The 13,968-nt window shown below is 43.5% G+C and overlaps 1 protein-coding gene across 2 annotated transcripts; it reads right to left on the bottom strand.

The window, feature by feature from the left end:
• Positions 1-1,187: 1,187 nt before the first annotated feature.
• On the bottom strand, positions 1,188-10,917 carry LOC124011975 (acidic leucine-rich nuclear phosphoprotein 32 family member B-like). 2 transcript variants are annotated; one of them, XM_046325267.1, is made up of 7 exons: positions 10,200-10,917; positions 8,453-8,602; positions 8,054-8,176; positions 2,618-2,795; positions 2,201-2,277; positions 2,065-2,101; positions 1,188-1,947 (listed from the first exon to the last, which is right to left on the bottom strand). In XM_046325267.1, the coding sequence occupies exons 1-7, from the start codon at positions 10,599-10,601 to the stop codon at positions 1,898-1,900; spliced, it is 1,017 nt and encodes a 338-aa protein (XP_046181223.1). In that variant the 5' UTR covers positions 10,602-10,917; the 3' UTR covers positions 1,188-1,897. The 2 variants fall into 2 exon arrangements, with proteins under 2 accessions (XP_046181223.1, XP_046181222.1); XM_046325266.1 differs by having other exon boundaries at positions 1,188-1,950; positions 10,200-10,914.
• Between the last annotated feature and the right edge of the window lie 3,051 nt (positions 10,918-13,968).

Genomic DNA, 13,968 nt, shown 5'->3' on the forward strand with positions numbered 1-13,968 from the left:
AGTCGTTTTGAGGGTTTATCCATAAGGCCTGGGTCTGAGAGCTTTTTCCCCCAATACCACTCACTTTCAGCTCCTCCAAGCTAATGTAGTCGTTTTGAGGGTTTATCCATAAGGCCTGGGAGCGTTTTGAGGGTTTTTTGGGAGCCCCCAATACCACTCCCTTTCAGCTCCTCCAAGCTAATGTAGTCGTTTTGAGGGTTTATCCATAAGGCCTGGGAGCTTTTTTCCCCCAATACCACTCCCTTTCAGCTCCTCCAAGCTAATGTAGTCGTTTTGAGGGTTTATCCATAAGGCCTGGGTTTGAGAGCTCGACAAGACGTTGACCATTTCTGGGTATGTCTCACCTGTAACATAATACCCAGCTGTGCTGGGTGCAGAGGAACCAGGCTCTGGGGGGTGGCTAGTCCTTTTCAAGCTGTGCTGGGTGCAGAGGAACCAGGCTCTGGGGGGTGGCTAGTCCTCCTCTAGCTGTGCTGGGTGCAGAGGAACCAGGCTCTGGGGGGTGGCTAGTCCTCTTCAAGCTGTGCTGGGTGCAGAGGAACCAGGCTCTGGGGGGTGGCTAGTCCTTTCTAGCTGTGCTGGGTGCAGAGGAACCAGGCTCTGGGGGGGTGACTCGTCCTTTTTAGCTGTGCTGGGTGCAGATTTAATAGTACATGTGACCATTGAGGCCTTATCAATATTCAAGATGTTCCAAGATGTTCCAACGTTCATAGATAACCAGGGTTGCTTTGAGCAACAATTCAACACCCCAGGAGTCAATGTCATTTGTCTTCTTCATAGCCTGACAGAGGAAAATAGATCATTCAATATATTTCAAATGTGACTCATATCTGATATTTTTAATTGTTAGATGATTCCATGTCAGGTTTATCAATTAAGGACTAAGGTACTAGGGAACCTGAATAATAGATGATCTATTACATCAACTTATCACAGATGCCTAACACACTATGTAACACATACATCAATAATTCACCAAAAATTGTCATTCTTTCACAACTGTTGCAATACAAAACATTTAAACATTGGTATGTTTAAAGATAGTAGAAAGAGGAATATCAGTGTTCATTCACCTGGACTTATTCTACATTGTGTTACAGCTTGAATTCAAAATGGATTAAATCATGTTTTCCCTTCACCCATCTACACACAATACCCCATAATGACCAAGTGAAAACAAGTTTAGAAATGTTTGCAGATTTATTGAAAATGAAATACTTGTAGAAACACCCGTTGTTCGTTGCTAAACAAACATTCAGGTATTTACATCGTTTTGACTTAAATCAAACCAGGGCTGCATTCAGTATGAAAAAAAAACATGACAAGGCTGAAGAAATTTGGTTTGACCCCTAATACCCTCAATCTTCTACAGATGCACCATTGAGAGCATCCTGTCCGACTGGATCACCGCCTGGTACGGCAATTGCACAGTTCGCAACCGCAAGGCTCTCCAGAGGGTGATGAGGTTAGCCCAACGCATCACCAGGGGGCACACGGTCTACCCTCCAGGACATTTACAGCACCCAGTGTCACAGGCCAAGAAGATCATCAGGGACCCGAGCCACGGCCTGTTCAACCCGCTACCATCTAGAAGGCGAAGACAGTGCTGGGAACGAGAGACTGAAAAACAAATTCCATCTCCAGACCATCAGACTGTTACTCAGTCACCACGAGCCGGCCTCCGTCCAGTACCCTGCCCTGAACTTAGTCACTGTAACTAGCCGGCTACCACCCGATACTCAACCCTGCACCTTAGAGACTTCTGCCGTTTTAATAATGTTTACATACTGTTTTACCCACTTCATATGTATATACTGTATTCTAGTCAAGGCTCATTCTATGTAACAACTATTGGAGAGGGAAGGAGTTGGTAACACTATGCTTTCGTTTTTTGCTCTTAATCGTCATCAGGCTCTCGCTTTCTCTTCTCTCCTTGGACAGCCTTGACTTCTGGGAGAAATGAGAAAGGCTTATTATACTATGATGCTGTACTTAGTAAAGTATCCAAACGTGAAACATGAGCTTTAACATGAGCTTGTGACAAAAAGTATGAAAATTACATACCATCGTCAACTTCATAATCAATGCCGAGGTCTTCCTCCTGGAGAGAAGTGACAGAGCAGGTCAGCATCCACAGAGCTCTCAAACTATACCCCCACATTAAACTATTGAGTCACAAACAAACCAAAAAAGGTTTTACCTCCTCCTCCTCTCCTACTACTCCCTCTTCATCACAGTCCTTGTCAAAGTGTTCCTCCTTTCCATCCCCATTCCCTTCTAAAATAAAAAAAAATATATATATATAATAAAATATATCACATCCATTGTCAGTCACACAGATACATGCTGACAAACCCTACCAAATACACAATAGAATTCCCTTGAATGACAAAACACCCACGATGTACTAATCTGGATTGTAATATATAATATGCTTTTATCTGAAGCGACTTAGTCATACAAGCATACATTGTATGTATGTGGTCCCGTGAATCAAACCCACTATCCTAACTTTGCAAGTGCCATGGCCTACCAACTGAGCTACAGAACACCCCCATTCCACTCACATCTGCACTTCCTCGTATTCCCGCAACTAGAAAACTAAATGGCTGCCCACCCTCATCGTCGTCACCGGCCACCTCTCCGTCCGAGTCGGATGCCTCTCGGTCCTTCACGTCGTACCCATCCAGGTAGGTGAGCTGAGGGAGCAGCTTGAACACACTCTCCCTGTAGTCGTTCAGGTTGGTCACCTCACAGTTGAACAAGTCTAGAGACTTCAGGCCATCCAGCTTTTTCTGTGGGACCAAATGGTTTAGGGGATTTAGGGGGTGAACAACACTGCCTGAATAAAATCTCTCACTAGATTTTATAGTAGAGTGCCACATCAAATGATCACATATTTAGCAGATGTTATTGCGGGTGTAGTGAAATGCTTGTGTTCCTAGCTCCAACAGTACAGCAGTATCTAACAATTCACAAATCTAAAAGTAAAATAATGGAATTAAGAAATCTATAAATATTAGGGACGAGCAATGTTGGAGTGGCATCGACTAAAATACAGTAGAATGGAATACAATATACACACTGTAACGGTTTTGACTTGAGGTTATTATTTATAGGGGTGCCAGGTAGGTTGTGCCTACCAGAGAAAACATTAGTTTCTCCTTTTAGTTTGGGTGGGAATGAGTCCCATCTGGTCCGTCAAGTCTACACCAATACAAAGGATATAAAAGTCAGGATGGAAATAAACTTTTCATACACCCTTAAAACATTGAAAAGAACTTCAAAAACAATTATATTCTGTTGCGTGGGTTGTATTAGCAACAACAATGATTACACACATATATAATAATATCACAATGAGTTCTGGTTCCTCCAGAAATGTCCTGTACCTCGGGCCTAAAAAGAGTCCTGCCCGGTAAAGGAGTTCAGTGAACTCAAGTGACTTTTGTCACGCGATGTTTGTCCGTTCGTTCCGTGTAGCGTAAACCCAGTATTAAACATACAATCAATATAACAATTACTTTACCACAGAACCTTAAAGCGGATCAACTCTTAATTAAGTCCTCAACTACCACTAACTACACAAATCACAGTATACATCACATCCAAACAAATGAAATACCGTATACAAAAAGGTGGTAGTCAGTCGAATTCAGTCAGACAATCCAATCCGCCAATAGATCTCCAGCGGAGAAAGGCCACGAAGAACGGAGAGGTGTAGTCCAGGGACGCAAAGAGTGGATCCGATCCTGGGTAAACTCTCTTAGGCTACAAAACACACGGCAACAAAACAACGGAATAAAATACAGGGAACTGAGGGTTGAACACATCCTCAGTCACGTCTCCATCACAACCCACTTTTGCGCAGCTGATACTGGCTATTTAATTGGGAATTAAAGGGAAAGCGCCCTATTGGAAGGAGCTGCACTGAGACGGTTCAGAAAAATTCAGGGCCGTCACAACACACACACACACGCAATGAGTAAAGCAGTATGTAAACATTATTAAAGTGACTAGTGTTCCGTTATTAAAGTGGCCAGTGATTTCATGTCTATGTATATAGGGCAGCAGCCTCTAAGGTGCAGGGTTGAGTAACCGGGTGGTAGCCGGCTAGTGATGGCTATTTAACAGTCTGATGGCCTTGAGATAGAAGCTGTTTTCCAGTCTTTCGGTCCCAGCTTTCATGCACCTGTACTGACCTTGCCTTCTGGATGATAGAGGGGTGAACCGGCTGTGGCTCGGGTGGTTGATGTCCTTGATCTTTTTGGCCTTCCTGTGACATCGGGTGCTGTAGGTGTCGTGGAGGCCAGGCAGATTAACCCCGGTGATGCATTGGGCAGACCGCGCCACCCTCTGAAGAGCCCTGTGGTTGCGGTCAGTGCAGTTGCCGTACCAGGCGGTGATACAGCCCAACAGGATGCTCTCAATTGTGCATCTGTAAAAGTTTGTGGGGGTCTTAGGGGCCAAGCCGAACTTCTTCAGCCTCATGAGGTTGAAGAGGCGCTGTTGCGAATTCTTCACCACGCTGTCTTTGTGGGTGGACCATTTCAGATTGTCAGTGATGTGTAGGCCAAGGAACTTGAAGCTTTCCACCTTCTCCACTGCGGTCCCATCGATGTGGATAGGGGGCGTGCTCCCTCTGCTGTTTCCTGTAGCCCAAGATCAGCTCCTTTGTTTTGTTGAGGGAGAGGTTATTTTCTTGGCACCACTCCACCAAGGCCCTCACCTCCTCCCTGTAGGGTGTCTCGTCATTGTTGGTAATCAGGCCTACTACTATTGTGTTGTCTGCAAACTTGATGATTGAGTTAGAGGCATGCGTGGCCACGCAGTCATGGGTGAACAGGGAGTACACAGGAGGGGACTGAGCACATACCCTTGTGGGGCCCCAGTGTTGAGGATCAGCAAAGTGGAGATGCAAAGTGGAGATCCAGGACCCACTTGCACACGGCAGGGTTCAGACCTAGGGTCCCGTGCTTAATGATGAGCTTGGAGGGTACTATGATGTTGAAGGCTGAGCTATAGTCAATGAACAGCATTCAGACATAGGTATTCCTCTTGTTCAGATGGGATAGGGCAGTGTGCAGTGCGATGGTGATTGTATTGTCTGTGGATCTATCGGGGTGATAAGCAAATTGACGTGGGTCTAGGGCAGGCCTGGGCAATTATTTCCCATGGAGGGTGACAGAATATATTTTTGCCATCGTGGGCCAGAATCATATTACAGGATTATACATCATGTGTATGACTGTTTGACAGATATTACTGTAAATCACATCCAGATATGCTACTTATTTTACTTTAACATGCACATAAATAAACCACAATGTTCTCCTTTTGGTAGGTATTTTCATTATTAAAACATGCAATTAACTATATGGAGGGAAAAGTACACTGTGCATTCAGCACCACGGACAGAACTCTTGTTAACAGGTATGCACAAAAACAGAAGAAAGTTAAAGCGCTCAACATTACATTTAAACTACTGTGTGAGAAGTGAAGTCTGATGGGCATTGACTAGAGCAGTGAAGTCAGGTATAGTTTCTGACGTCACTATGTGCAGGATTGCTGAAAGGTGAGAGTTAGTAAGAGATGATCTGTGACTTGACTTGCTATATTTCATCACTGAAAATGTCTGTGTTCACATACATAGGTTCTGTGTTATATTGGCATCGAACATGTCACCCTCCCTAGGAGAGGGCGTGACCTTGATCATTTATTGTTAAAACGAGAGACTGCCTGGCTCTTTAATTTAAAGACCCTTGTTCCCTTCAGTCTCAATGTAGACTTTGATCTGAAGCCATTCTTGTGACTTTACCATTGTAATTGTTTGTAAGCTTGTGTAGTCTAAAATGAATCTATCGTATGCTATCCATTTGTTTTTGTATGCTGTTCTTTGTATGCAGTTTTAATATTTGAGAATTAACCAATGATATTAGGCCACTCTTGGCCATGATTACAGACACCGGTGTGTCTTTTGACACTATATAAAAACGAGTCATCCCGCAGCGTTTGTAATTATATCCTGATGAAGACAGCTTGGCTGTCGAAACGTTGGATATTAAATGTTTGCATCTGAGCTCCTATAGTGTGCGGCTCCTTTATTTTCAAGTTTACTCCGCTAGCCAGCACCTCGCCTAAATAGGTGAGTTTCTTTTTCTTCTAGACACATACATAGGTTGACCTAAAGAGTACAAACATCTTCTGAGCAGGACTCCTCATCTTTGGAAAGTTTTGTTTGAGACATGCATAGAACTTTGTCAGTGACATTACAGAACTATTCTAAACAATCACTGCATCAGACTAAAGTTCAATAAGCTCAAGTTGCAGGTCAGTGGGAGCGTTATCCACATTGAAGGTGAAAGGAGAGGAAACCAACAGCATGTCATTTTCCAACACTTTGAAATCCTCAAAACGATGAGAACTCACTGTTCAAAGTACGCAGCAGCGATGTATACTTCTCCCACTGGTCATCTGAGAGAACAGACTAGCAGCGTCGGAAGGTGGGTGAGATTGTTGTCATCTGATAGGGAACAGACTAGTAGTGTCGGAAGGTGGGTGAGATTGTTGGCTTCTACTTGGCGTGTCAGGAGGAGTAATTTTCCCTTGAAGGTTTTGATCAGGCTGTACATCTGATGTGTAAAAAAGGCCCTTCCCTTGTAGTTTGAAATTCAGTTCATTCATGAGGGCCATGATGTCCACGGTGAAGGCAACAAAATAATCTGCCAACCATTCTTTATCTTGCAGTTGAGGGAAATCCATATATTTTCCCTTCACTTGCAAAAACTCAGCACTCTCGGACTTCAGGTCCCAAACCCTTTTAAGCACCTTCCCCAAACTCAGGCATCTCACATTTGTGTGGTAGGGGAGATCTGCATGACCCTTCCAACAGCGAGACAAACCGCCTGTGGTTTAAAGATTTTGTGCTTATGATTTTTGCTCTTACTTCAGTGACTTTATCCACAACATAGCTCATTTTCAGTACCCATTTACAAAGCACCTCCTGATGAATAATGCAATGCAGGAAAATAATTCTGATCTGGGTTCAGCTCAGCTACTTGATCTTGTATCCTTTTCAAAAGGCCAAAGTTTTCTCCTGTCAAGTTTGGGCACCATCAGTGGTCCCACTGGAGAACTTTTCAAAACGCAGTCCCAGCTTTGCCACACACTTATTAACCTCCCCCAATAAACCTTTCCCTGTGGTTGTGCACTTCATTGACTGCACTGAAGCAAGCTCCTCTGTAGTCTGGGGTTATGCCACGTAAGAATATCAACAACTGTGCCATGTCACATGCATCACTGCTCTCATCCAGGCTAAATAGGCTAAATCCTTTACCGTGTCTTTCAACTGTCGTTCCATATTCTCTGACACGTCCTCAACACGCCGTGTCACTGTTCGTCTTGACAGGGAAACATTTTCAAACAGCTCTTTCTTGTCGGGGCAAAGTATTGCTGCAGAGTCAATTAAACATTCTTCAATGAATTCACCCTCAGCGAATGGCTTGCTATGTTTAGCAATTTTGTGGGACAGTACATAGCTAGCTCTTGCAATTTTGTCATTTGCTGAATGCAGTTTTGTGAAAAGTCCTTGCTGCTTTTGCAACTGACAAAGCAACTCTTTCGATGCACTTGCCCACTGCTCAGAAAACATATTCCTGTATTTCTCTGCATGCTTCGTCTGGAAGTGTCAGAACAAGTTGTAGTCTTTCAGGACAGCGATCCACTCTGTGCATACAGCTTTTCCTGATACCTCAATAAATAAATATTTCGATGTCCACTCTTGCTGGAACACCCTACATTCATTGTCTACTTTCCTTTGAAAAACTAATTTTTGCACAATTTCTAGCTAGCTGACAGGACGCGTGTGTCAGCGTCCTAGGAGCTAGAAGCAGAGCTGCAGTGTCTGTCAGCATTAACTTTACTATCATAGGGAAACAAACATCACACTGCCAACTAGGTCTATGGTCAAAAGGGAAAAGTGTCATTTGAGACAGCCTGAGACAATGAGATTGTGTCGCACTGTATTGTGCTCTACCGGGAGTTGTGTACCTACCAAAGGTTCCAATGTCCTGATGTCTTTCAGTTGGTTCCCGCTTAGATTTAGATGTGTGAGGTTGGGGAGTTTCTCTGCTAACACGTCAAGGCCACCAGAGATTCTGTTGTCACTGAGTTCCAACTGCAACATAATGTGAAGATATCAGTCACTTCTGTCCAAAAACACCAAAGCAAGTAACAGCCTTTCAGAAAATAATGACTACGTCCCAAATGAAACCCTATTCCTTACATACTACTTTAGACGAAGGGGCCTCAAAAGGTAGTGCCATTAGGAACGTAGTCAATTGCTTTTTTTACCCCTTCTCCCCTCCAACACAAAATGTGTAAAAAAAAAGGTACTGTAAATGTAAGTGTAAGCTTGTGTAAAAAATAAATAAATTCTAAAGCAAAACTTTACCTTCTTGAGTTTCTCAAGTTTGGGAAGGTTGGAGGCAGAGATTAAACCAACATTTATCAAACTGAGGAATTCCAGACTGACAAATTCTGCTGTAAGGCCTTCAATTTTTCCTTCATTTGAGCTACAGTTGTCAAGGACAAGTTCCCGTACCTATAAGGGAAAAAAATATATATATGTAATTCAGACAGAATATTTGTTTTAATGTTTGCGTACATTGTTTACAGCTGCACTACAAACACTCAAAATTGAGAATACACACATTCAAATGTAATTTTATGCATATATCATATGGTGAGGGCTTATATTTGTCCTATTTTACACATTAATGTGTATTAATACACATGTATGAATTGGAATTATTATTATTTTTCCATATCCCCCTTGCCCGAGACATCCTTGGAGAGTCAGACCACGGCCAAGGTCTGCCATCATCAATGTCGACCGTGGAGCAATTGGGGTTAAGTGCCTTGCTCAAGGTCACATCCAGACTTTTCACTTTGTCAGCTCGAGGATTCAAGGTCATAGAGGCATGTGTAGGCCACGCACATTACTGAGCCTCATTTTGACTTGTTTTAAGGACATTACATCAAAGTTGGATCAGCATGTAGTGTGGTTTTCCACTTTAATTTTGAGTGTGACTCCAAATCCAGACCTCCTTGGGTTGATAAATTTGATTACCATTGATAATTTGTGTGATTTTGTTGTCAGCACATTCAACTATGTAAAGAAAAGTATAACAAGAATATTCATTCATTCAGATCTAGGATGTGTTATTTTACTGTTCCCTTTATTTTTTGAGCAGTGTGTGTGTGTATATATATATATATATGGGGATGAGGTAGGTAGTTGGGTGGGCTATTTACAGATGGGCTGTGTACAGCTGCAGCGATCGGTAAGCTGCTCTGACAGCCGATGCTTGGAGTTAGTGAGGGAGAGAAGTCTCCAACTTCAGTGATTTTTGCAATTCGTTCCAGTCATTGGCAGCAGAGAACTGGAAGGTAAAGGCGGACAAAGTAGGTGTTGGCTTTGGGGAAGAGCAGTGAAATATACCTGCTGGAGCGCATGTTACAGGTGGGTGTTTCTATGGTGACCAGTGAGCTGAGATAAGGCGGAGCTTTACCTAGCAAAGACTTGTAGATGACCTGGAGCCAGTAGGTTTGGTGACGAATATGTAGTGAGTACTTTTTACAGCACTGCTGACATCAAACGTGTCTCCTGGAGATTACAGCCAGCTGACATGGTAAAGAGGTCAATCAATCCAACCAAAACAAACGATGGCATTGCCATGGAAACGCGTGAGTTAAAGGACAGTGAAGGAAGATCCCAAATCTCCTCGTCCCCCAGCAAAATAGCCTATATTTAGGATATTATTTATGTGTATTTCACACTATACTGTGTGTCGAGGTAAAACTTGGAGTATAATGCTTGTATGGATGTCAACCAACACATGCATTAGTTTAAAACGACTGACTACCACGACTTCTGTATACTATCTACGCTACCCAGTTTATAGGAAAGGGAGTTAGAATTTGGCAGTCACTTCTAAATCTAAAAAGGGGTAACTTCTAAATGTTATGCAGCGAAAACAACCAACTATATTAAAATTGGACTTAACCACTGTGGGCCAGTTACACTAAATAAATCATGACGGATTTGACGACTTTCCACTTAGTTAGGCCAGATTTGTTGAATGTGGGCCAATCTGGCCAATGACAATAGAACCGTCTACATTCTATTGCCTCCTTACCGTATCTACACAGGCGATGTTTTTCCACTCCTCGTTTGCACGACGTGGTCGTCTGCTGCTGTAGCCCATCCGTGACAAGGATCGCCGAGTTGTGCGTTCCGAGATGCCGTTCTGCGCACCACTGTTGTACTGCGCTGTTATTTGTCTGTTTGTGGCCCGCCTGTTAGCTTTCACGATTCTTTCCATTCTCATTCTACCTCTCTCATCAACTAGTTGTTTTCGCCCACACGACTGCCGCTGACTGGATGTTTTTTGTTTGTCACACCATTCTCGGTAAACTCTAGAAACTGTCGTGCGTGAAAAGCCCAGGAGGGCGGCCGTTTCTGAGACACTTGATCCGGCGCGCCTGGCACCTACGATCATACCACGCTCAAAGTCCCTTAGGTCACTCATTTTACCCATTGTTACGTTCAATCGAGCAGTATAGCTGGCTGCTTGCCTGCCTGGTTTATATAGCAGGCCACGTGACTCACTGTCTGTAGGAGCGATCCATTTTCGGGAATGGGGTGGTGTAACTTGGGCTGGAGCGTTCTACTTCTTCTTCAATGGGGTTTAAGGTTTAACCGCGGTTGGCATCCAAAGTTAACGGTGCATTACCGCGAACAGCTGGACGGGGTATTAAATAAGAAACTATAAAAACATTCCGGTGTTGTGCCGAAAAGCACCCCTTGCCAGAATTCTCCACCCCTCTTCGCGTGGACGCGCACGCACTCAATTCTTCATGACTGCGACTTGCTTGCTCGTTGAGATTTCTGAATCATTTAATGTTTTATGTCGGTTTGATAGCGGGGGAGGCACTAGTAATGTCTGCAGTTTTCGGTTTGGCTATTTGTCCACATGAGCTACCAAAATGATTCTGAAGTATGCCAGGCCTTGCAGTCGCAAAATGTTACTTTTTAAATGTAAATTTATTTCACCTTTATTTAACCAGGTAAGCCAGTTGAGAACTAGTTCTAATTTACAACTGCGACCTGGCCAAGATAAAGCAACGCAGTGCGACACAAACAACACAGAGTTACACATGGGATAAACAAACGTGCAGTCAATAACACAATACAAAAATCAATATGCAGTGTGTGCAAATGTATTAAGATTAAGAAGGTAAGGCAATAATTAGGCCATAGTGACGAAATAATTACAATTTAGCAATTAAAAACTGGAGTGATAGATGTGCAGAAGGTGAATGTGCAAGTACAGATACTGGTGTGCAAAGGAGCAAAATAATAATAATATTGGGATGAGGTAGTTGGGTGGGCTATTTACAGATGGGCTGTGTACAGGTGCAATGATCAGTAAGCTGCTCTGACAGCTGATGCTTAAAGTTAGTGAGGGAGATATAAGACTCCAGCTTCAGTGATTTTTGAAATTCGTTCCAGCCATTGGCAGCAGAGAACTGAAAGGAGAGGCGGCCAAAGGAGGGGTTGGCTTTGGGGGTGACCAGTGAAATATACCTGCTGGAGCGCATAGTACGGGTGGGTGCTGCTATGGTGACCAGTGAGCTGAGATAAGGCAGGGCTTTACCTAGCAAAAACGTATAGATGACATGGAGCCAGTGGGTTTGGCGACGAATATGAAGCGAGGGCCAGCCAACAAGAGAATGCTGAGTAGAGTGTCGGAGGTGACATTGCCGAAGTCAAGGATAGGTAGGATAGTCAGTTTTACGAGGGTATGTTTTGCAGCATGAGTGAAGGATGCTTTGTTGTGAAATAGGAAGTCGATTCTAGATTTAATTTTGGATTGGAAATGCTTAATGTGAGTCTGGAAGGAGAGTTTACAGTCTAACCAGACACCTAGGTATTTGTAGGTGTCCACATATTCTAAGTCAGAACCGTTCAGAGTAGTGATGCTAGACGGGCGGGGCGGGTGCGGGCAGCGATCGGTTGAAGAGCATGCATTTAGTTTGACTTGCATTTAAGAGCAGTTGGAGGACACGGAAGGAGTGTTTTATGGCGTTGAAGCTCGTCTGGCGGTTTGTTAATTAACACAGTGTCCAAAGAATAAGTGTCCAAAATAGAACGGGGGGTGGGGCGGGGGGGTGATTTCGGCAGGCAAGAAAATAGCCTTAATTTGCCTCAAGTCTGAATCTGTGAGTGACAGGCTGTTTGGAGATTACGCAAACTGAAAATGTGCCAGCCTAAATGGCATGATGTGCTGTTCCAAGTTGTCAAATCATTTTAGCATGTAAATCTTGGTGGGGCAAACTCAACCTTTTTGTAGATGCATTCCAGCAAAGCCACTACACAACACAACACTAAACAATACTTAACTCCATTATAACGGTGACAAACGGTGCCCACAAACTGTCCCAAAAGCAAAGCTTTATTTTCAGCACCATGGAGGGAATTAATCCTTACCACTGCTACACCTGCCTATCAACGGAGCCTTGTCTGGTATCGAAACAGTTCATTCAACCTCATTTACTGCTTTAAAAAAATATGGCTGCCTTGCTGAACAAATGTGGTTTCTACTGACAATTGAGATGTGCAAACTATGGCATAAGGGAACGATGAGCGGATAAGAAGCAATCTGTAATTTTGATTAAGACATTAAGGAGTGAGCTAAAACAGACGTTGTCAAAAATCTATTTGTTCAGCACTTTTGAAATGTACAGCAACAGAACATGGGCCGTTCTTACAGTATTTTCCCCTGTACACCAAGTCAGAAGGGGGCATATAAGCAGACAATGAAAGCACTTACAATATTTGATTATTACATTTTTTTTAAACAGGGTATATGCTAAATGTGCACCACCAAGTCAGCACAGTAGGCTTTGTTTTGAGGGGGAAAGGGACCAAATGACTAGGGTGAGGCACATGGGCTACTGACTGCTTACTACACAACCTACACTTAGTATTACTTTCTTAGCTACAGTATACTTATCTCCCTGGCATATTACATAATTTATGCAGCAGTATACAATATATTTTTGGACTCACCGTTGTGCTGTGCTCACTTGAACGGGAAGGTGGCACTGGGGTCCTTCTTGTGGGAAGAATTTGTCATGAAACTTTCAAAGTCTGTCATTCTCTGGATTTACGGTGCTTTCAAGATAACTGGGAACTTGGAAAAGAGGAAGGTTGAATCATGACGTCAGGGATCTTCATGTCGGAGCTCTAGAAAGAGGCCAGAGTTCCCAACTTGGAATTCCAATTTGGAGCTCGTTTTTTCCCCGAGTTCCCAGCTGGATCAGGGAGCCTCCTGTGACCAGTCTGGAGGTGCACTTCACCCCCCCCCATGCAGAGAGAGCGCTGGGGGAGTTCCTTTTATCCCATCAGTGCAGGTAAGCCTATAGAATTCTCCCCGAGCTGAGGTTGACTTGATAGCTTTATTGCTTTTTAAAAGGACTGAGTTCTGCATTCATCCACCAGAGAGCACCATTGTGGCGCCAATTGTTTTTGCAGCAGGTTTGTATAGATGCATCTCATGCCTAAACTATTCTACCAAATTAAAGTCAACGGTATTTTAAAAAAGTAATGTTTCTCCGTCATCCATTTTGCTATAATTGTTAAAGTAGATATATTTTCATTGGCTTCTTCCTCTATCAATGTCCCCGTTTCTCTAGAATCTCGTGACCGACCCAGGTTCCGGTTCCTGCACGATCCATAGGAGGCTGAGGCCGCCATTAAGGGGGTTCCTATCTGCTGACCCCAGGTCAGTGTATTGGAGGAGCCGCTGTAAGAACAGACTCTTCTTCTTCACATTGGATATAGGCCAATATCAACAGTCTGATCAACTCTATGCGAAGATGATGTGTTACGCTGCATGAGGC

Source organism: Oncorhynchus gorbuscha, linkage group LG24, assembly GCF_021184085.1.
Source record: "Oncorhynchus gorbuscha isolate QuinsamMale2020 ecotype Even-year linkage group LG24, OgorEven_v1.0, whole genome shotgun sequence".
NCBI lineage: Eukaryota > Metazoa > Chordata > Actinopteri > Salmoniformes > Salmonidae > Oncorhynchus > Oncorhynchus gorbuscha.